General features: G+C 35.2%; 1 protein-coding gene and 1 non-coding gene across 2 annotated transcripts in view; both read right to left on the reverse strand.

The window, feature by feature from the left end:
* Positions 1-2,548: 2,548 nt before the first annotated feature.
* Positions 2,549-24,738, reverse strand: part of LOC148943783 (uncharacterized) — a 57,694-nt gene continuing 35,504 nt past the window's right edge. The window contains exons 6-7 of the mRNA XM_089101240.1: positions 7,603-7,962; positions 2,549-3,225 (exon numbers count right to left, since the gene is read on the reverse strand). Coding sequence (XP_088957366.1) covers positions 3,074-3,225; positions 7,603-7,962 — 512 coding nt within the window. The 3' untranslated portion in view covers positions 2,549-3,073. The remainder of the gene's footprint in view (positions 3,226-7,602; positions 7,963-24,738) is intronic.
* On the reverse strand, positions 15,050-15,343 carry LOC148943784 (signal recognition particle RNA). The gene has a single exon (XR_016143037.1).

A 24,738-nucleotide genomic window follows, 5' to 3' on the forward strand; every position in this document is an offset into this window, starting at 1 on the left:
AAAAAACTAGGAACGGTAAATAAAAAGGTTTTTTGAACAGCAAATGCTTTCAATGCAGTGTACCAAAGTGGTTTCAATAAATTGATGAAAGACGAAATATAAATCTACGGAAACAAAAGAAAAGCAGAAAGGAAAAAGTTTACAAAAAAAAACGATAAAAACTAGGAGAGGAACAATAAAAAGCTTTTTTGAACAGCGAATGTTTTCAATGCAGTGTGCCAAAGTGCTTTCAATAAACGGATGAAAGAGGAGATATAAATCTCCAGAAAAAAGAAAAGCAGAAAGCAAAAACTTTACAAAAAACGAAGAAAAAACTAGGAGGAAAATAAAAAAAGTTTTTTGAACAGCAAATGCTTTAAACGCAATGTGCCAAAGTGCTTTCAATAAATTGATGAGAGAGGAGATATAAATCTGCAGAAACAAAAGAAAAGCAGAAAGAAAAAACTTTAAAAAAAAAGTACTAATTACAGGGTCAGAGGGGCGAAAAATACCAATGGGGACGCCAATTTTTATTGGTGTCAGCCCCATCCCCCCCCCCCGAAATTAATTCTGTATTCACGCCTTTGACTATAGAAGCTATGGAGATAAGAGAGAAGAAGGAAAACAGAAAAATTAAACATATGTCCTTCTTAGAAGCACAGAAGAAGAATAGGTAGAACGCCTAAAAATATTACACAGTTGGAGAAAAAAGGATAAAACCGAGTTTTACTGTCCAAGATTGCATTGTTCTGATAATATTCTGGTGCCGAGTATTATTCTGGTTATATTTTCTTAAATATTCAAATATAAAAACACAAAATTTTCTTTAAAATTAAAAGGTTTCACAGATAAAAGGTTAAACCCTAGGTGCGTCTCAGAGGAAAAAAACAAAACAAAAAAACAACGTCATGTAGAATTACCCAGCAAATTCAAAAAGCTGGATCCCTATTTTCAGTTATGCTTTACTTCACATCAACAATTAAATGCCCAATTTTGTTCAAAAGGGTACAAAGGGAAGTTAATTTATTTTCGTAGCATAGAGGTTATTCTTTACGCAGCTGGTGAGTACACCTTGCTTTGTTCTGACGACTAGTTCATCAAAGTGATACTTTCAGAAAAGTATTTTTTGTTGTTTTTCTAAAAAGAAAATTGTGCGGGGGGGGGGGGAGATATTAGTGTGATTGACGTTTTGTACTTGAAGGAAGGAGGAAAACTGTTTTTCTCCGATTTCACACAAAAGAGAATGCACTTCTTTTTTTTTAAACGCATATCCTTTGACAGACTTTTTGGATAACTTTACTATAATAAAAAGTTTAAAAACAAAACAATATAAAATATTTATAGGTTGGACACAGACATATCCGAAATACATATTATTAATAATCTTTTGTTGAATTGTCTTAAGGGTTTGTTAAGGTGTAAGGTTTGAAACAGGATATACATAGGGGGAGGGTGTCAGGGCAAAGGCCTCCTCCAGAAATATTCAGTTTTGCAAGTTTCTTGGTACTTTTTATCCAAAATTATCTATTATATGAATTATTAACCCCCTCCCTCGAAAAAACAGCAGCATAAATGCCAGGGTTTGACAAAAAAAATTATAATCTTGCCCCCCAACCTTATTTTTATTCGCTCCATATATGAAAGACACAGGAATTTTTGGCAAAAACGTTAAAATTTAAACATAAAAAAAAAATGAAATGCATCCGAGTTTGACAGGAAATAATAAGGATAAACTCTTCATTTCATTGAGTAAAATAAGTTAGGTGCGAGAATGTCAAAAACGTAGCATTGTAAAAATAAATGAGTATTTAGTGCATGATAAAAATTCTGACAAATTTAGTACTTTAAGGATCTAAAAAAAAAATGAACAGTTAAAAAAAAATAGTGCAAACATTTCAAACCCCGTATTTTCATCTGTATTTAAGCCAACAGTGAAAAATAAAACAAATACACTCTAAAATGAAAAAAAAAGAAAAGAAAAAAAAACATGCAAAAGGCATAAGGCTCTTGATCACGCAAGATTGAGTAAGACGCCAAATGCACAACAAAATTGAAAGGAAAAACAGCCTTAAAAATCAAAAAGTTTTAATTTTTTAAATTCAACACACAAAAGGGGGAAGGGGGCTCGGGGCCAAGTCCTCTCCTGGGAATACTAAATTTTTACGATTTTCTTGGCACTTCTTATTTAAATTATCTAATTTACTTTTTATTATTGGATCCACCCACCCCACTCCTCCCCCCTTTCTCCCCCCAAAAAAAAAACTTTACTTTTTCCATGATCCATATTTAAAAGACGGTGGACAATTTTGTTAACAATTAAAATACTTCCAGGTTTGAAAGGAAATAATGAGGATAATTTTCCTGAAAAAACTCAGTATTGACATTTTATTAAACAAACTGAGTCGAGTCTACTAAAAAAAAATACATTTTCAGAATAGACGAGAATTTAGTTTATATTCTAAATTCTGATAAATTAAGGACTTTGAGTATCAAAAAAAATAAAAATCTATAAAAAATGTGTGCAAAATATTTCAATACCCTGTATTTTCATCAATATTAAAAAAAAAACAGTGAAAAATAAATAACTACTCTTCAAAATGGAGAGAAAATAGAAATAAAATTTGAAAAATATAAAATGCATTCAATCTCTTAATCATCCAACATTGAGTAGGAGGAAAAAATTAAACATAAGAAACAAACAAAAACAACTTTTAAAAAAGCAGCAGAGTTAAAAAAAAAATGATAAATAAAAATTTTACATTTTGCTCGTGCTAGGGTGCGCGGGAAGCCAAATGAAAACTTAAAGTTAAAAAGAAACAAAATAACCTTGAAAAAGGGGCAACAAAAAAAAAAATTAAAAGTAAGTATCCACGTGAAATCAATTTGCATCTAGTTCTTGCTAGGATGTGGGGGGAAATGCGACCACAGAATTAAAAAGAAAGAAAAAAGATTACCTCTAAGAATGGGTAGCTTACAAATTACCCCTATATCCGTTTAGACCTTGCAAATGGTAGGGTGGTTAGGAGACAAAATGTAAACCAAGGTTAAAAAAAGGATAGTAAATAAACATAAAAGTAGCCATATATAGAAGAGGTTACATCATTCTTGTGTTGGGGTAAGCAGAAGGTAAAGTGTTCCCAGGAGCGTAGTTGATTTCTTGAAGAAGTTGTTGCGGCACATATAACGGCGACTGGGTGCAGACATATGGCGAGACAAAGAGGCTGAGGCTCGAGAACACAGTAGGGTCTAGATTAATAAAAGAAACTGTAAATATTTGAGTTACAAGTTTTCGTTTTTTGGGTTTTTCTTTAGACATTGTGATGGATAAATAACTGATTATGTTGGATAAATAACTGACTACATTTGGAAACTGAAGTGGCTTGTATAGGAGGAATGACGTCATAAGATATCTTGACGTATATGACGTCAATGTATATTTTTACGTGCATAAAATCACTGTAATTTTTGATGCCATGACTTTCATGGCTTCATTACATTTTTTTTACGTGCATAACGTCATTGTAATTTTTACTTCACAACGTCATTTGCAAAAACCAAAATTAAGGCTCTGAACGATTTTTCTTAGAATTCTGATCTATTTAGATCGTTTTTTATGCGAGAATATCCAAAGATACCAATTTTCCCGATAAAATATGTAGCCGTTTTCGAGAACATACATACATACATACATATACAATTATTGCTCACATATAAACATAGTATATATATATATATATATATATATATATATATATATATATATATATATATATATATATATATATATATATATATATATATATATATATATATATATATATATATATATATATATATATATTTATATATATATATATATAGTACCGGGGCCCCGGCACGCGGCAGGCTTCTATATAGATTCTCACTGTCACTTCTCTTCTAAACGCAGACAATTTAAGCCTTTTCTTGATATCATGACGTCCAAATGGACCTTAAGTTATAAGTGGTGCCTTTGTAAAATTACATTTCTTTATAAGACCTTTAACTTTTGCTTCGGCTTGTCTTTTGTCATTATGAAAAACATATTGCCGAACCTTTGTTTCTTTCAATTGCCCATGTGGTGGTACAAAAACTTCTTTTTCTTCCAACGATTTATCTAGTCAAGGTTTTTGATTTTCAAAGGCATGGAAGGCATCGACGATTACCTTTGTTTCTTCTAATTGTTCAGGTGGTGGGACAAAAACTTCTTTTTCTTCCAACGATTTATTCAGTCCATAATTTTGATTTTCAAAAGTATGGTAGGTATTGATGACCTTATCCATGTCAAAATCCAAAACCCAATCATCATCGCTATAATTTTCAATTTGTATGGTTTGTTACACCTCGGCTTAACCTTTGTCGTTATGAAATACGTATCGCCGAACCTGTGTTTTTAACAATGGTATGGGGCAGGCGGTAGGCTTCAATCTATAGATTCTCACTATATATATATATATATATATATATATATATATATATATATATATATATATATATATATATATATATATATATATATATATATATATATATATATGTATATGTATATATAGTAATATGATACTTTTTAGACTGAGAGATGCTGTAGACAAAGTTTTAAGAACAGTGCGGTTTTAAAAAAGGTGTGTCCACCAAATTTTCATTCTTAGGTTAATAATTGAGAAGTGCCGTAGGGGTCCAGTTGTCCCCCTTTATGTGGATCATTTTGATTGACTGTGTCTTAAGCAGAGGAAAGCCAACGGGAGACCAAGGAGTCAAATGGGCGGGAAAAACTCCTGGGCTTAGATTATGCTGATAATTTAAGCATCTTAGATGAAAGTGTGAGCAAAATGAATGGACTTTTAGAAGTTTTACGAGTTCAGGGTGCTAGAATAGGTTTGAAAATTAATGTTAGGAAGACTAAGTCACAAAGGCTAGGAATAAGTGAAGATGAAAAGGTGACGTTGGGTAATGAAAAGATTAATCTGATGGACAGCTTCACTTACATGGATAGTATCAAACAGTTCGTGGTAACGAACTGTAAGTAAGGAGCGACCCGGCTCAATGGTAACCGAAACCCTAAAAACAGATTTGTAATACCAAAAGATACATAAAACATCAGATTTTTATGCTGATTTGAAATATATAAATTTCATCAAATTTCGTCTCGCCCATCAAAAGTTACGTGCCTGAGAAAATGTGCCTTATTTTCGAGAAAAGGGGAAAACACCCCCTAAAAGTCATTGATCCTTAATGAAAATCACACCATCAGATTCAAAGTATCAAAGAACCCTACTGTAGAGGTTTCAAGCTCCTATCTGCAAAAATGTGGAATTTTGTGTTTTTTTGCCAGAAGATAGATCGCGCGGATGCGTGATTATTTGTTTTCTGTTGTTTTTTTTTCAGGGGTCATCAAACCGACCCAGTGGTCCTCGAATATCGCAGGAGCCATCCCAACCTGCAATAAGACCGTAAGTTTCCTCGTTAAATTTTCGTAAGTTTCTTCGTTACTTTAGAAATAAATGTTGGCTATAGATTGTCATATTAGGGGGGGAGGGGGGTAAAGTATAGCGGGTCTTCATGCAAAATGTGTTTGGTACAATTATTCTTCATGTTAGATAGATAGATAGCGAAGTGTATTTTAAAGCAAAATATACGGCCATGAACATAGTAAAATAACACAAATGAAAGGCACAAATAACATAAACTTTGATCAGCGATCATCATAGAACACTTAAATGAAACACCACATTAACCTAATAATAGTACTTAATACTTGGAAAAACGGTCATTGAAAAAAAAACACTTAACACTTGGAAAAACACTTGAATGAAACATTACATTTACTTTATACTGGGATTTTTTTTTCTTGTCAGCGCGAGACAAGACGAAAACAAGTGACGGAATATATGGGAAATATATAATTTGGGGTATAAATTTGCTCATAAGGGGGGGGGGGAGGGGGTAAAGTATTTGGATAGTTTGAAGTCAGAAAACAATTCCTTCTAGGTATATAGCCGCTTAAAATTAGAGAAGAATAGCGAGGTATCTGGAAATTTTGTTAAGTAAAAAAAAAATATCAGTATAAATTAAATGTAATGCTTCATTCAAGTGTTTTTTCCAAGTGTTAAGTGTTTTGGTTTTTTTTTCAATGACAGTTTTTCTAAGTATTAAGGACTATTATTAGGTTAATTTAGTGTTTCATTTAAGTGTTTTATGATGATCGCTGATCAAAGTTTATGCTATTTGTGCCTTTCATTTATGTTATTTTACTATGTTCATGGCCGTATATTTGGCTTTAAAATACAATTCTCTAGCCTATCTATCTATCTAATATGCAGAATACTTGCACCAAATATATTTTGCATGCAGACCCGCTCTAATTTACCCCCCCCCCCCTCCCTAATATGCAAATCTATAGCCCAAATTTATTTTTAAAGTAACGAAGAAACTAAGGAAAAAAACGGTGAGTTCTCGAATTTTACACAGAATAAACTTGAGTGAGTGGCGCATAATATGCAAGTACCAAAATTCCTCCCCCCTACGGAAAAAAAAATAAACTCAAACGAAATTATCAAATTTGGAAAGCTTTATTTTCCACGGGGGTATTATCTGGGGGGGGGGGGTATTTACCAGGGAGTATTTTCCGCAGGGGGAGGGGGTATTTTCGGGGTGTATTTTCAAGGGGGGATTATTTTCTGGGGGGGGGGGGTAATCGCCGGGGGTAAACGCCGGCCAACGGTAATGAATACAAGATCCTTCTGAGCCATTGCTGGCGCATAGGGCGTTGAGTTAACGTTTCAGTTGCCCACGTTTCAAATACTAAAACATCTCTCTACGATGTTTCAGTGCCCCAATAGCGGCGACAGAAAAGGAAGAAGTAGAATTAATAATCGCTCTTACGCAAAAGTTTCTTTTTTAATCTTTAAAAGAGGTTATTATTCTAATTAAACAGCCTTTGTGATTCAGGAGTCGTTCTTAAGCAACTGGAACAAAAATCAAACTTAGGTTATTATAAGGGTATTATTAGTTAAGAAAGAAGTAAAATAAATATGCAAATTTCGTTTTAATTATTCATGTACGATGAGCCAAATTACGGATGATTTCTGAAAAGAGATGTGAGGTTGCAAGGCAAATTAATTTCGTTGGAGGTTTGGGTGCGGCAAAAGATAACAGTCGTTGATGCCATCTTCATTATTTTATTACTTTGCAGCTGTAATTTTTGTCTGAAATCTTGTTCCAAAACAATTCGAAACTGGGAATGTCAATTAATTGGACGAATTGTTTAATTGAATATTCTGCGCCACCATTATGACGACATCATGGCTCCTTATGGAGCTACCACCCATAGTTTCAGGAATACTGCTCAAAAAGACCAAGTGAAATAAAACAAAAATTAAATAGAAGCGCTGAAACTCTTATGAGGTATTGAAGGAGGCGAATTATTCCCCTGGTCCTTTCCCAATATAAGATACATTATTCTTGACCAAATCATTTCATGAATGGAACAGTAGGGATAAAAAAAAACAAAGTAAAAGGAATTGAAAATAAATTGAACAGAATAATCGGGATAACAGCTTTAGGTAAAATTATTCATTAAAGAATAGCTAAACAGAGCCAAGATACCTGATTGAACCTGATTGTGGATATTTTGCCAAGATTCTTGTGGTGGTAACAAAACCGGCGGCGGTACTCGGAGATCAGGAAGTTCCATCGGTTGTACAGCATAGGGCTGCGCCACATTAACCCAGCAAGTTTCATTCTGAAAAACTTGAGGGTTTTCGGCCACAGTAACTTCTCTTCCTTCTTGGGCCACTGGTGTTTTTTGTATATTATAATTTACAAGAGTAGGCAGAATGTGATGTGTAGATACCATGTTAAGAACTGGGGTTGTTAGCAATGACTTGTCAATTGGAAGAGGTACAACTCCTTTGTTGGTCAATTTAAAAGCGCGTCCAGTGTGGTACAAGGGGGTTGTTACACTGACTGAAAAGATACCATGCTTTAAGAAACGTATCAGAAACATAAAATTGTATTGTTTAAAATATTCACAAGCAATTTTATATAAATATAATCTAAAATTAATCATGGTATTTGAACCTTAATGAGAGACAGAAAGGAAGAGAACCTAAGCAAAATCCTAGGTATTCACTCACTAAGCAATATTTAAAAGGATAGCCGATATTACACTAGAATAAATATGACAGATTTCACAATACTACTTTTCAACTTGGGCAAATTCCGTTCCTTTTTCGGCTTAAAATATTCAAATTTAAATTATAAAGGACATAAGAAAACTAATAAGTTAAATTTAACAAAACAAATTACGTGCGTTAAATCTCAACATTACTAAACTGCGGATTCCAAAAGACAACTCACACCTTTAAAGGACAGGTACACTTTCTCAAGCTGTTTCTTGTGTTTTAGCTTATTCCTTGCTGATTCCACATCAACGTTACTGATCTTTTAAACTACCCCCCCCCCCCGCCTACTACCAATAACTGCATTTGGAAGTCTGTTTTCATCAAAAATTGATTCCCAATTTTTCATAATTCTCCAAGATTGTCTTGTAAACTTCCACTTAACTTATACTACGCTTAGTGCTGGTATTGTCAGCAATGGCATCATGATTGCAGTAGTTGCTGAAGTGCAATAGAAGGTGCACCTAAGCCCATGGTAACTGAAAATTTTAAAACGAGTCTTCAAAAAATTGTCTCAAGAACTTTGAAAAAGAGCTTGAACCTGAACGCAAGAAGTTTCGAGCCCCCCCCCCCAATCTTGAACAACAATGAAAATCACTTGGGCAGACCCCCTTGTATACAGAATAATTTCTGTCCATTTTAATTTTAAATGTCGCTTCTTACTTTCTGTTGAAAAAACTTCTTTTTTTTTAATACAATTTCTGAACATTTTTTCAGATCATGCCAGGAAATCCCCGTCCCTCCCTCTCCCCCAGAAATCCCAGGAAATCCTTCCCATGGAATATACCCCCAAAATACATTTCCGAATATTTTCTGATAGCAACTGTATGTCAACAATGAGCAAATTTCATAACTTATAGTCCTTTCCTCAGAGAAATTTGTAATCTTCACAGGTACACTTAAAATTCTGAGCATATGTCTTTGGGGAAAAAAAGGGCCTATGAGGCCCTCCAATCTTTTTGGTCACTTTAAAGAGGCACAGGAACTTTTTTTTCAGATCGAATGAGCTTGCTCCCGAGCCTTTAGGAACATTTGGTTTGATACAATTACCACTGGAGAAAACAAACAAATAAACACGTATCTGGGACCTTTCTTCTGGCCAAAAATACACAATTCTATAATTTTGTAGATAGGAGGTTTAAACCTCTAGAGTAAGGCTATCGGATATGCTGAAGCTCTTGGTGCGATTTTCATTATAGCCACTTCGATTTTTGATTGCTCCCCCCTTTTTCGAAATTCAAGCAAATTTCCTCAGGTTCGTAGCTTTTGATGTGTAGCATTAAACTTAATAAATTTTATATGTTTGGAATTAGCAAAAAAAGCCAATTCTTTCGATGCATCTATTTTCATAGGAATAAGTAGGTGTTTTGACAATTTCGGTAGTTATTCGGCTGATTCGCTCCTTACTCACAATTAATTAAATAAATAAAACAAGTTTTTTTTTTACTGAAAGTGCTGAAGCTCTTGGTGCGATTTTCATTATAGCCACTTCGATTTTTGATTGCTCCCCCCTTTTTCGAAATTCAAGCAAATTTCCTCAGGTTCGTAGCTTTTGATGTGTAGCATTAAACTTAATAAATTTTATATGTTTGGAATTAGCACAAAAAGCCAATTCTTTCGATGCATCTATTTTCATAGGAATAAGTAGGTGTTTTGACAATTTCGGTAGTTATTCGGCTGATTCGCTCCTTACTCACAATTAATTAAATAAATAAAACAAGTTTTTTTTTACTGAAAGTAAGGAGCAACATTAAAACTTAAAACGAACAGAAATTATTCTGTATTTGAAAGGGGCTGCCCCTCCTCAACCCCTCGCTCTTTGCGCTAAAGTTTTTTATTATTTTAAAAAACAAAGTTGTTAGACAGAGTCAAACTTTAGCGTAAAGAGCGACGGGTTGAGGAGGGGGCAGCCTCTTTCATATACAAAATAATTTCTGTTCGTTTTAAGTTTTAATGTCGCCCCTTACTTTCAGTTAAAAAAACATTTTTTTTATTTATTTTCCGAAGGTTTTTGAGTTAGTACATCTTTTATTTTGGCTCACCGTACATGAATAATCAAAACAAAATTTGCGCAAAGATTATACTTCGTCTTGCTAAGTGACCAACATGGAACTTTGATCTGAAGCAATTTACGAATCACCGTTTCCAACAAACTTCAATAGTTGTATATTTTTATTACGTATGTTAGGGGGTTCGCCCTCTATTTAATATCTCGCTCTTTACGCTAAATTCAAATTTTGTTCATATTCCTTAAGAATGACCCCTTAATCACAGAGGTGAACCCAATCAGACATGTGAAATCCGGCACCCCCTTCATAGCAATGTCCCTTCCCCCATGAAAACTTCTTAAATGGGAAGATCCTCCCACGTAACACCCGACCCACCCCCATCCCCCCCAACTACCAAAAAAATCCCCCTGAAAACTTCTGTATGCTTCCCAATAACCAATACTATATGTAAACACTGGGCAAAGTTCATAGATTGCAGACCTTCCCCCGGGGACCGTGGGGGATTAGTCATCCTCAAAGACAAATTTAGTGTATTTTTCGACCATGCTGAACAAAATGGCTATCTCTACATTTTGATCAGATGACTTTGGGAAAAAATGAGCGTGGGAGCGGGCCTAGTTACCCTTCATTTTTTTATTACTAAAAAATGGCACTAGAACTTTTAATTTCCGATCGAATGAGCCCTCCCGCAATATTCTAGGACCATTGGTTCGATACGATAACCCCTGGAAAAAAAACACGCATCTGTGATCTTTCTTCTGGCAAAAAAATACAAAATTCCACATTTTTGCAGATAAGAGCTTGAAACTTCTATAGTAGGGTTCTCTGATACGCTGAATCTGATAGTGTGATTTTAATTAAAGTTCTATGACTTAAAAGTTCTATTACTTTTAGGGGGTGTTTACCCCTTTTTTTCAAAAATAAGGCAAATTTTTTCAGGCGCGTAACTTTTTATGGGTAAGACTAAAGTTGATGAAATTTATATATTTGAAATCAACATAAAAATCTTATTCTTTTGGTGTATCTATTGGTATCAAAATTTCGTTTTTTAGAGTTTGGTTTACTATTGAGTTTGGTCGACTGATTTGGTTACTTTAGAGTTTGGTCGACTGATTTGATAATCAACTGATAACTGATTTGGTATTTAATCAACTGATATCGATTCTTTTGCAGCCAAACAATGCTTTTCGACCATGAAGAGCACTGCTACCAAGTTATCAAAGATAAGTAACGCATCCAACGAAGAAAAACCGGAAAAATATGCTGTTTAAAGCTTTATATGGGTCCTTTAGGGGGAGGGGGCAGTTTCAGAGTCACGAAAAATATATATGTGACCCCCTTTTTAGGAATCCTCTTTTCAAACTTCCTTCTCTTACTGTTTACAGATCTCGTACTTTAGCATCGGTTTTCCTAGTAAAATGAATTAAAAAGAAATATGTTCAAACGAGAGCAAAGTGAAAAGTTAAGACTTATAAGAGGGGGATAATGTTCTTCTCAACTATTTAACCTACGTTTTCATCCTTAGATTTTTGTAAAATCTGAAGCTTAAACTGCAATAATAGGACCCTAAAAACGCAGCATAGTTCCTCGGGGTCATATCAGGATTTTTTTCAGAGGTAGCCTAAAAACTTTGCCGAAAAACTTTTGTTCGGGGGAGATGATTAAGTGTTGTTTTTTTTTATCCTTATATCTAGAACCAACTTAGGAGTCAGAGAAAGATGTCAGGAGGAGGGGTTCAAAGCCAAAAAAGGGTTTAATAGGGGAATCAAATGGTACCCTTCTTCTTTTTATCAAGAAAACTAAAAACTTCAGTTAAACTCATTCGTTCTGGTGACTTCATAAACCCACCCAGGGGCATAATTTCTAAACAGAATTCGTTAAGCGTGCTTCTCAGACCTCAATTACCATTAATGACAATTAATGTAAAAATAAAAGTTTTTCATAGAGAAACAAAGAGCGAAGTGGAAACTTGAAATTATTGCTTGGCCCATTACGCAAAACATATCTACAAAACTAGCTCAAATACGCGAACTGCCATGTGCCGGGACACAAAAGGGGGGAGGGGGGAAGTGACTCATTTTAGAAATTTGGGACATTAAAGGGCAAAAAAGAGACGCATTTTGTAAATTTATGACAAAAAACAAAACATTGCTTAACTTGATAGCCTATATATTTTGCTAAAAAAAAAGTCACTTTTCACCAAAGTAATGGTTAAACGTTATATTTTCCAAAACATGTAGTAAAATGAAAAAAAAATTCAAAATACAGTTCTTACCAAAAAAAGCATCTGGTTTTGCAGTTTTTGGTAGCAGCGGCAGGGTTGCCAACTTTTTGGTGCATGACCCTGTCTTCTGAGCATCCGAAAATGTATCGTTTTTAGCTAAAATGTGTTCATCTTGGAATCTCAAAAACTAGAGGTTATTGCTTTTTTACCAGTTGTATAAATGACTAAAAGACTCTTTGTAAACCTCTTTCAAACTGGACAGTTAATATTAAATATAATGAAAACAAAAAAAAATATATATGAAACATTCATACAAAATGCCTTAGAGTGAGAGCGCAAAACTCATATAAACGTGTAAGTTCCTTACCTTGGAAAAATTCCTTTACTAATGACATCAACGGCAAAACCAGGATGCTCGAAAAAAACAACACCGAGAAAAACTATTACTTTGGTGAAAGGTGACTTTTTTACAACAATAGCCGAAGTAGGCTGTCAAGTTGGGGAATGTTTCGTTTTATGTCATAAATTTACAAAATGTTTCCCTTTTTTGCCCTTTCCCGTCGCAAATTTCTAAAATGAATCATTTTTCCCCCTTTTGTGTCCCGTCACATGGGACACAAAAGGGGTCCTTTTGACATAAAATGTGTCCGGTTGGGAACCCTGAACAGCAGGCACCAACGTGTCAGAAACACGGCAGAAAAATCAGGAAAAAATAAGGTACAAAACACATGACGTCAAACAGCTTAAAAGGTGTGGTTTTTCTTTGAAGGTGTAGTTATCTCCGGGAATCAACATATTCTTAATGTTTCAACTTTTAATGATGAAAATTGTTGTAAAAAAAACTGGTGAAAATGTGGTACCACCCAAAGAGCTTCATGAGTGTGTCCAAAAGCTCTGCGTTCTTGTTTAATCCTGGATAATTTCTTGGATTTTCGTCGGATGTTTCATTCGGACCAGGGCCGGATAAAGGGCGATTGGAGCGATAGGGCCCAAACGGGCTTGGCGTAACCATCAAGATGGACAAAACAAAACTCGAAATATAAAATGAATTGCTTTTTACAATAGTGGATAAATTATTAATTATTCAAATAATTAAAAATACAATTATTTTAAGTTTGCATTAATGGATGAGATTTATTAATGTCTTTACTATCATAAAATATATGTAAAAAACTGATGCCCTTAAAAGTTCATGCCAATTGTATTATAATCATATTGAACTAGTTGGTTTTCTGGGACATTTTCAAAATATAGAAGAATAAGCGCTTAAAAAACATGCAACTAAATTAAAAACTTCTCTAACAGATTCTAAGTTAACAGAAAATGATGTACCAAAGGTGAAAGAAGCTGGTATAAACGAAAAGATTTTTTTTTTAAGAAATGGAAGCTTTGAAATCTATTTTTCCGTCAAAATTTTTGAGAATCCGTTTGAAATGTTCAAATTTCATCGGATAATGATAGGGCAACGGCATTTCCAAACTTGTTTATTGCTCACCGAATATTCTTAACAATTCCAGCAAGCGTTAATTATGAAGATATCATTTTCGAGTCTATGACTAATAATAAAAATACTATCTGAGATCGACAATGAATCAGGATAGATTAAATAGTTTAGCAATAATGTGGATTGAAAGTGAAGACTTAAAGAAATTGGGTTTTCAAACAATTTTAAAAGAATTTACAAAACAAATTTAGAAATGATATTTTGTATTTTGAACATTTTTATCTTATATATATATATATATATATATATATATATATATATATATATATATATATATATATATATATATATATATATATATATATATATATATATATATATATATATATATATATATATATATATATATATATATATATATATATATATATATATATATATATATATATATATATATATATATATATATATATATATATCGATCCGGGCCTGCCGGGAGGGATTTTTGTTCCCATTAGGAAACGGGTACCGTTATGAAATTTGACTCTTTTCAGCCCAAGGCTTAGAATAACAAGGAGAATAAAAACAAATTCTGATTCGTTTGTAGAGGCTAAGAGTGGAAACTTGCACAGCTATACATATATGTTAAAAATCGTCGATTAAATTTTTAACGAGAAGATGTCCATATGCAATGATGTGGGTGCCAAAGCGCCATATATAAAAAGCAACGATGTGGCTAACACAAAAAAAAACTCGCAAAAAAATAAGATAAATACGTGTAAAAAAATTAGCTAAATACATATAAAACCAAACAGCTATAAGAAGCGTAGCTTTTCTTTGAAGGTTCAATACCTTTGGGAATTGACTGATTTTTTAAGTACGACTTTTTATTGACGAAAATCTTGTCAAATTTAATTAATTAATTTGTTTATTTACTTTCACAGTTCAATGTTATAACACTGACGAAAGTACTGGCCTGAAAAACTATATAATTTTGAAATAACAAAAAAAAGTCTTAAAAATCCCGTGTTTCGGGTGTAAATAGACCTAAGATGGGTCTAGGGGTGGGTAGAAAATATATATATTTTGGTGCCCTTTGAACTTTTAAGAGTCCATTTCAAATTGACACAATTCCAAGTCCATGGTCTAAATCTAATCGATTTCTTAAAAATTGAATCTGAAAAAAATATGCAAAATAGAACCAGGTCTGATTATATTGGATAGGCTCCAACCTAGGCCCTACTCACAGGCGCTTTCCCACTACTGTCCAACGCGGGCACTTCTGGATGCTGAGTTTCCCCTCTGGCCCGGTACGCGCCTCTTTAACCAACCTCGTGATCCAGGCCTCCGCTAGGATCACGATGTTGACGCTAGACTTAGTGCGGACACCTACTCAACATAGGCAACTAGGTCGGAGGAACCCCATCCTCAAACCATCCACTAGTTCCGTCCCCCACTTGGGTTACAGAAGCGCGCTACCGCTTCCAGCCGACAGACAAATGTTATTATCTTGTTGTTGAAGTAATTTGTCGACGGTTTCAAATCCCACCGGAGACACTTTTTTTGTTTGCAATTACTGTTGATTCCGTAGCATTTTGATGGTGACGTGAACAAATATACCAATTTGGCATAATGATTATTAGAAATTTGTTAATCTGAAACCGGTAAGCCTACTTATTTGCTCTGATTTTTTAGGGGGACTCCTGTATTTATTACAGATTTTCGACTTAGAAATAACATTATAACGTTTTTGTTTTGTTTTATATTGAATTGCTGAGCGCGAATCTTTTGTCATTAAAACTAATACTAAAAAAGAGGAAATTTTCTTCTTGGTGTATGTGTAGCTCAACCCTATGCAATTTAACTCCCGTTTAACTCAACTCCATTCAAATCTAAGGCTAGGTCGAATTGAGTTAAGATTGAGTAAAATGGATGTTGAATTGTATGGGATATGAGTTGAGTGAGAGTTGAGTCAAATGAATTGGGTTAAATGGGGGCTGAGTTTTGAGGGTTGAATTGCACTGAGGTTCAGTTGAGATGAATGGGTTGAGCTGAAAATGATATATATGCAAAAATTTCATCGGTTCTCCATAGTCAAAACCCTGTGCGATCATACTTTTTTCGGTTTTTCAATGACAATACCAAAAAAGTATTTTTCTAAATCCAGTGTGGGGGCAAATAATTTAGGGGCACAAGTTTTCTCCCTCCATTGGTACTACTGAAGATAAATTGTGTATTAGAGCAGGTAAATAATTAATTTACAACCGACATAACAAAAATAGTTTAAAGACAACAGTGAGGGGATTAAAAATCCTTTCTCGCTGCTTAATTTTTGTGACTTGGAGCCACTGAAACACAGCCCATGAATAAAAAATGGGTATTAAAACTCATTTAGTCATTTTATCGACATCTGTAAGACTTTAAAAATTCCGTTAGAATACGCCGAACTTAAAATTAGTGGTTTAGAGTCAGTGACGCTTATTTGCGAAAATCTGTATGTATTTCATATAGGACAATATGTCATGTCAAATAGTTAAATTTGTATCTTTAACTGCTCAAAGATACCGAGGATAATAAACCCCTTGGACCGCTTGTCTGAAAAAATTGCAGTTTTTTAATTTTTTTTTTTTTTTTAAGGGAAAGTTTAAGAGAGGTGCGAAGTTAAACCTATATTTACTGCCTTAATTTGACAAAATATTTAGTGACAAGTTGACATGTCATTTTGCTTTGACATGTTGACATGTTTAGTTTCCTCGCCTAAGTAAAACAAATATATTTTTGAAAGGTTTATTGTGAATATTTTTTAAAATCTAAAAACGAACAAAACTTAATTTTTAAAAAACCGCTAAGTTTCCTGATAAGATAAGGTAAGATTTATTCTTCATTAGACACACAAACAATATTACATGTTATTATTCCCCCAAAGGCTCATTGGCCTTTACAAAGGGGGAAGACAAATGAGTTGCTTACTCAGAGATGAAAAACAAAAGCAAATTTAAAATGAGCACTTACTCTTATACGAAGGAGAAGAAAAGAAAATATAGATAAAATGAAAACTATAGAAAAAATGGAAGAAATAAACTAAATTTTTTAATTAGATTAAATAGACTCAAAAAAAGAAAAAAAAGAAAAAAAAGAAAAAAATCAATAAAAAAAATAAAAAAACAAATAAAAATAACTTCTACGAAGCCAAAGAATTTTTAACAATTTTTTTAAACAAACCGAATGAGTGGCACCCTCGAGCTGATTCAGGCAACTTATTCCAAACAATACGACAAGCCATTAGAGGATTAAAATCTGACCTTATGCAAGGAGTAAATGGAACTTGAACATGCTTTGTCATATTACGAAGATTATAATTATTTTGATCAGAGGTAAAAGACAGCGGAACCCTTAGGGGCCGGGGGAGGTCACCATGAAGCTGAGCAAAAGTAAAACATGCACATGAAAGAATGTATAGTGACTCAAGATCAAGTAATGGTATAACTAATGAACGATTAGTTTCCTGTATGAGGTTTCTAGCTTTATTGTAAACCTTAGAAAGTGGTTTTGACAGTGAAGGAAAAGTTGACATCCACACAATTGGACAGTAAGAAACGTAAGATTGGATCAAGCAGTGAAAAAGGTTTTTCAAAATTGATCGTAAGTAAGGAACGATTCGGTTCAATAGTAACCGAAACTCTAAAAACCGAAATTTTGATAGCAATTGATATATCAAAGCATTCATCTTTTTATGCTGATTCCAAACACATAAAATTCATTAAAAATTGTTACCCATCATGCTTGAGAAAATCTGCCCAATTTCGAAAAAGGGAGAAACACCCCAAAAAGTCAAGTGATCTCAATAAAAATTACACCATTAGATTCAGCATTTCTGAGAACCTTACTACAGAGGTCTCAAGATCTTATCTACAACAATTTAGAATTTTGTAATTTTTGCCACAAGAACAAACCACTAGTTAGGATTTTTCATAACTAGTGGAAAAAAACCACTAGTGAGAAACAAGATTGCCTCTTTAGGAGGTGATATTTTAAAATTAATTACATCGAAAAAGATTATTTCTCGATCTTTCCGAGAAATTGGATTATTTACCGATTTCAGGCACATATGAGTAGAATGGGGGGTACCAGCCCCACGATTACAATACCCCTTCGAATCCCGATCCGGACACTTTTTTTTTAAACTCCCACGATCACCACGTGGTTTATGGTCCTAATATGGGCATGGAGTCCCTAGGGGAGCTGGATTTCTGAGTAATTGATTGCGTAATCAAAGTGTGTCAATGACCTAAATTTCCAAGGTCGATGTTGTTGTTGTTGTAAGTGCACGCTCTCAGCGAATGTTATGATCCAGAAATTGTATTTGTTATTGTTGTTGTTTTGGTCATGTACATGCTCGAGGCGAATGTCATGGTGTCCAGAAATAGGATTTGTTGTTGTTGCTCGAGCCAAATGTTATGAGTTTCCCGGAAACAGTTAGATCACGTGTTTCCCTTCTCAGCCAATCAGCGAGTCGGTTACATCCCCCTTCTCAGCCAATCAGAGGGCTTGTTACATATGATTTCCCCGTTACATAACAATTCGCCCTTGAGATTTCCTATATAAAGGGCATGCAATGTGATTAAATTATCAGAAAGTATTTTGACGCTGTGTAAACAACAATGGATAAATTTAACTCTTTAGAAGCATTGACAGCCGCAATTAGCAATGTAAGTGCATTTTTATTTTCAAACGAATTTTCCTTGAACATCCTCCAGTATATTCAGCTAAAACGTAAATATATTCCTTTACCCCCCCCCCCCCTCAAACCTTACAAACATCATTATAATCAATGGAAAACATGAAATATATTCTTTTTACCCTCCCGCCATTGTTTTACAATCCCAAATTCTCGCAAAAAGAAATACCATTTCGTTAAATTCCTTCCTTCTACATCCTAGCTAAAGCGATCACTGACTTCTGTCAATTTTTAATGAAAATGCCGCTCTGGTTTTGACATAATGCTCTAATCGAGGTTAAAATTAGCTGTCACCCCTTTTCCTATGTGTTTACGAGCGCGGCAGCCAAATTCAAAGTAACTTTTTCTCCGTCAAAATTAAATAAATAAAATATTTTCTTTTACCCACAAAACCTAACCCCCCCCCACCATTGTTTTACAATCACATTCTCACAAAAAGAAATAACATTTCGTTAAATTCCTTCCTTCTATATTTCCAGCTAAAGCGATCACTGACTTCTGTCAATTTTTAATGAAAATGCCGCTCTGTTTTGACACAAGACTCCAATGCGAGGCCTATAATTAGCTATCACCCTTTCTCTGTGACACCCGTCGCTATTAAGCCGCTAACTTGACAATACATTTCCGCAAGCATATAATTACTTTGTCACCCTTTTCCGATGTGTTCAAGCTATCGGTCTAGCCAAATGGGTTTGTTTTGGCTGTCAATTTAAAACAGTTTTAAGCAAAAAGAGATTGCTGTATATTAAGCTTGTAGATTCGTAACCTGTATGGAAGTAGAGAAACAGATTCTAAACAAATTAAGTTTAACGATATATTTAGAACATTATGTGAAAGGGGGCAATACATTGCTTCTAACAGCTTCGTTGTAAGTAAATTATGTAAAGGGGGTTGACATGCCTCAATTCTATTGCCATCATTGTAAAATGAAAACAAACTATTTCTTCTCATGAGAAGTAAGAGGGAGGATTCGTGGTGTAGATATGTATACCCTTTGACAAGAAAACAAATGTGTAAATATATGCGTTGCGTCTATATGCATGTTTTTAATTTTTTTCAGGCTTTCTTTCGATAAAGTTTCTGTTATATTCCCAGGAGGGGTTCGTGAAAACTATGGTTTTTAACTTTGATATGAAAGGCTAGAAAGAAAAGTCTATAGGAGTTGCATGAAGCTTGTATTATGCGTAAATTGAATAGCATTTTAACCTATGTTTGCAAAATATAGGCCTACAGGTCGATGGGTTAACGATCTAATTTAAAGCCTATAGACCGGAAAATTTAATATTTTTCTAAATGGTAAAAATAGAAACAATGATTCCTATCCTATGGATATAGACTACTGATTGTCTAATAAAAACGTTTGATTTCTAAGCATAATATATTTCTCGCGAAATTTTTACTTTTTGCTTTACTGAAGAGATAAATTACATGGATGAGGGTACTAACTTTCTTTCTGTAAAAAAAGAGGCAAATTATTTTGATACTAATTTTTTCTCTTCTTTTCAAGGCCAATTATGAAGAATGCGTGCCCCCTTCTTCCAAGAAAGCCAGAGAGGGTGAGGCAGCCCCATCAGTGCCAGCCCCCATACAGTCCGGTCAAAAACCGAAAAGAGAATGGGCGGCTTCTTATAATATGGTGAACCCTGCCGGCTTATCTATGCAATCCCATAAGATTGCAGTCCAATCTACACAAGATCATAGCGACACCGTCCCGTCCACCCTCCAACACGCACTACCTGGTTCTTCCGGCACTTAAGCCAAGACGGATGATACAAATGTGAGCATTTTTCCTACCTATATATTTCTTCCATTGTTTTTTACTTTTTCAACCCCAATATAAACTTATCGCAGTGAGATCGTAACCCCTCACCCCCCCACCGGTTTTTTTAATTTATACCCATCTGCGCTAACTAAATGTATTTTTTTTGAAAAGAAACCACTCTTTTCAAATCTTTGCTATCGCTTCGATATCTCATAATCGAATATTTTTAGTTAATTTCTATTAATAATCACCGCCTTTGAAACTCAAAATGCTATTTTTGCTAGAATATTATAGTTTTAAGTGGCCTAGAAGTAAACCTTTTATTTCATCACAGTAAAATTATGTCAGAGATATTAAATGACATTGTTCCCCCTTTTAAATCAGGTCACTGTTATCGCATACATTCAGTAGTCTGCTGAATCGGCTCGTAGTGATGCCGAAAAGGGGTACTATATCCCGGACATAATTTCCTCATAGAAAACTGCCTTTGCGTTATAAACTGTCGTTTTATTTAAACACAATTTTATATGAGGAGGCTATAAATTAAAGACCACGGTTTTTTCAAAAGCTGATTAGTTTCTACCCATTTCTTCAATCTTTTCGATTTTCGCTTTTTTTCAACACTGTAAAATTAAAATTTCATAGATTTTAAAAGATGTTTTTCCCCCACTCAATTTGTGTTGGACAGAGATTATAGCATTGCAATCTCTTACACATAGGCCTAATTCTAATTTGCGTAACGAATGTCTAGATCAACTTGCCAAGATTTTGCATGGAGAGACATTCCTGAATAAGAATTAACGGTTCGCGAATTTAATTGTACTGTTTCCCAGAGAATACGCTTGGAAACAGAACAAATATGAGATTAAAAATAATCTAGGCTCATTTGGAGTCCTAGACAACCTGTACGGGGAGTAGGCGAAACGACTTATGTCGCCTAACAATGCGGTTTTTTGGGACATTATGTAAATGGTCGGGAGCCGCGGAGCCCGGAATGCGCCGATGGGTCCAGGAAGCGCTGTGGGGCATGGTTAGGGAAGCGCCGGGGGATGCGCCACGGGTCAGGGAACTGCCACCGGGATGCGCCACGAGTCAGGGGCGCGTTGGGGGACCCGCCGCGCGGCCCGGCTCGGGGGGGGGGGGGTTTAAGAGTGGAAATTGGGAAGAGGTGGAGTTGTTTGAACAAAATCAAATTGTCAATTCTATGTAAAGCGGCGTTTTAGATTGTATATATCTTATATTAAGTTGGAAATTGGAACTTTCAGAATATCGATAGTTGAGGGGGAACAGTGAATTAACCAAATGCTAATATGTGCATACTGCTTCTACTACTACTACTACTACTACTAAGTACGTTTTAAAAAATACGTCAATAATAATCCAAATTTTAAACAGTAGGGGATGATTTGAACACTTTGAAAATAAGCTATTTTTTCATTTACAGGTTGTCCTGGTTCCATACTCGCCATCTCCCCCTGCTCGTCAGTTGGAGAAGGAGAGGAGGCACACGTGGAGTCCCCCAACAATTTAACATGGGACGATAGCATTGAAGTACCTTTTAATATTGACGAGTTTTTAGATGATTTTTTTTTTAATTTAGATAATAGCACAGTTGAGCTGGTAGAATTGACCAAAAATACCTTGCAGATTTTAGACTAATTTACTGGGAACCCTCCACCTCCAGCCTCCTATCCCCTCACGACTCCACTACTAACAACTGTAGGTTAGCAGGCCACATATTTTTTTGAACACCTTGGGGGAGGGGGTAAGATCGCCACTGTGTTGGGGGGTACATCACTTCCCGATTTTCAGCTGCCCAACAAACTTTTAAATAATATAGTTGTTTACACTGCGACGTTTGGTGATCCCTTTAATTCACTAATGGGGGGAAAATTTGTTTTTGACCCTGTAGAAATTGTGCTTGCATATGTAGATAAAATTCGTGAACTACTGGAGAATCAAATTCAATTGTGGGGGAGGGATTCAATTAAGGCTTCTATTGTTCTAAAAGTGTTTTATTTAAATGAGGGGAAAAGTGAGGTTTATTATCATTAAGTACATTCCGAGATGCGTTTGGTTTATTCGAATTTGGAAAATTTTGAGGGTACTTTCATCGATTGGGTCGATCAAATTATAACGCATCTCGAGAACTTTAATGAAAATGGGAGTGGCTCTCTAGTTCTTTTTGTTGAAAATTTAAGAGTGAATCTTAGTAAAATTAAGAAAGATTTCATTTTAAGAGGGGGGACAGGTGGGGAAAGGGCAATAGTTTTAAATTATAATCCAGATCTAGAAGGTTGTCGTGGTGTCCAGCGGATCTCTTTTGAAACAGATCAAAAGTGTTTCCGATATGCTTTCCTCATATCAGCATTTCAGCCTCTAGCAGATGACGCCAGCAAGACGAATTTAGACAATTGGGCTGTACATGGGAAGCACGGCTCCGATTTCTCAGTTGTAGATTTTTCACGTTTAGAGGGTAAATACGCAGTAACACTTCAATCCACTGACATGTTTGAAAGGGCTAATGTCCATTTAAATATTGGCGTTACTCTAGTTCAGTACGAAAAAGAATTTGCATGTAGAACTCGTTTAAAAAAGAAAGCGGGGGTCTTCCCAATACGGAGCCCCTCATTTGATTTAGTTAAACACTGGGTCTGGTTACTATGCACGTCGCCTAGTCGACCAAATGCAATTTGTCATTTTAATCGGATCGCTGATTTCATTAGAGGTCTTGGAGGGGGTAAAGATCGAGGGGTCCGTTTCTAATGTCCGAAATGCCTGTCACAAGTCCGTGGTTATATAAAACTACGGAATCACATGAAGCATTGTAGCCGCCACGGCTATCAGACAGTGGAAACGGTTTCAGGAGATAGGGCCATTCTACGATTCAAAAATTTCCAGAACACCCTTCTCCAGTGCAACACAATCTCTTTAGACAGTGAAGCTAAGCTGGTGCAAATGAACGATCCACAATATCCAAACTGAGTTAAAGAATATCAGGTTATTGCAGTGCCCTATGCTCACGCGCAAAGAGACAGTTATAACACCATTCAGTTTTTAGAAATAGTTGACACATTGAATAAGGGACCCGAGTGAATGGACAAGGCGTTGACTCAACTAATTGGAACGGCTAATGGCACTATTTCTCGTTTGAGAAATTCACATTATCCAATGGTGTTGTCTGCAGAGGATCGTCTCGCAAATAAAAATAAAAAAATATGTTGGGTATGTAAGGGAGACTTTGCAGTGGTGGATAAGGGGACTAAAGGGAAAAGAGGGGGGAAGGGGAAAGTCAGAGATCATAATCATTTGTGGCAGGAAATATCCTCGGGGGGTAGTAATTTTAGAGGGGTTGCGCATCAATCGTGTAATTTAAATGTTAGCCAGCAGTTTCTTATCCCTGTTTTTATTCATAATTCCAATTATGATTTAAAATGTATTTTACCGGCACTGGCACGCATGCATGGGGCGGGAGGGGGAGGAGATTGTCCCTGGGTAAATAATTCATTTATCTATAACATAATTTCCAAATCGGCTGAGAAGTTATTTCTTCTCTAACTGAAATGGCAGGCAGTGGATAATGGGCATATGTTCTGGAATAAAATCAGGTTTTTAGATTCTTTCAGTTTTTTTCCCAAGGTATTGAGTCAATTAATTCAAGTTCAAAAAAGCGACAATTTTGATAGCTTTCCCTTGCTTAAACAGCACTTTCCAGACAGTGAAATGTATGACCTGTTGACCTGCAAAGGTATATACGCATAAGACTATTACTGTTCTGGCGCACGCTTAATTGAGGAGAAACTACCTCCAATTGAAGCTTTTTACAATTCACTGACCAACAGTGAATACACAGCCGAGGAGTTTGAGTTTGCCGAGAAGGTGTGGTCCAAGGGGGATTGTAAAAATGGGTGGGATTATTGTAGACTGTACTTGGCCAGTGACGTTTTAACTCTGTTGGATATACTCTGTAAGAACACAGACCAGATCTATTCAGAGTTCGGGTTAGATATAGGCTATTATTTTTCAACGCCCCATTTATTATTGTATTTAATTTTAAGAATTAGCTGGGAGGAAATTGGCATAGTTATAGTTGTAGATCAGCATCTTTTTGTAGAGCTGTAATGGAGGGGTGGGTATGCTTTTCACGGTGATTGCGTCTTATCAACCGATCTGAGTGGACAAAGCACCGGTGTAAAGTCAAATGCAGTGTTCTTGGACATGAACTCATTGTACCCCTCGGCAATGTCACACTACTCTTTGCCATGTGGGAACTATCAATGGCTTGAGAATCCTTGTGAGTTCCCCGACATTACCATCGTCGAGGGCAATGGGCCACAAGGATGGTTCTTTGAAGTTGACGGTCACATTCCGCTGGCGCTTCACG

Source organism: Artemia sp. Qi Xiang Cuo, chromosome 15 (assembly GCF_049724085.1).
Source record: "Artemia sp. Qi Xiang Cuo chromosome 15, ASM4972408v1, whole genome shotgun sequence".
Taxonomy (NCBI): Eukaryota; Metazoa; Arthropoda; class Branchiopoda; order Anostraca; family Artemiidae; genus Artemia; species Artemia sp. Qi Xiang Cuo.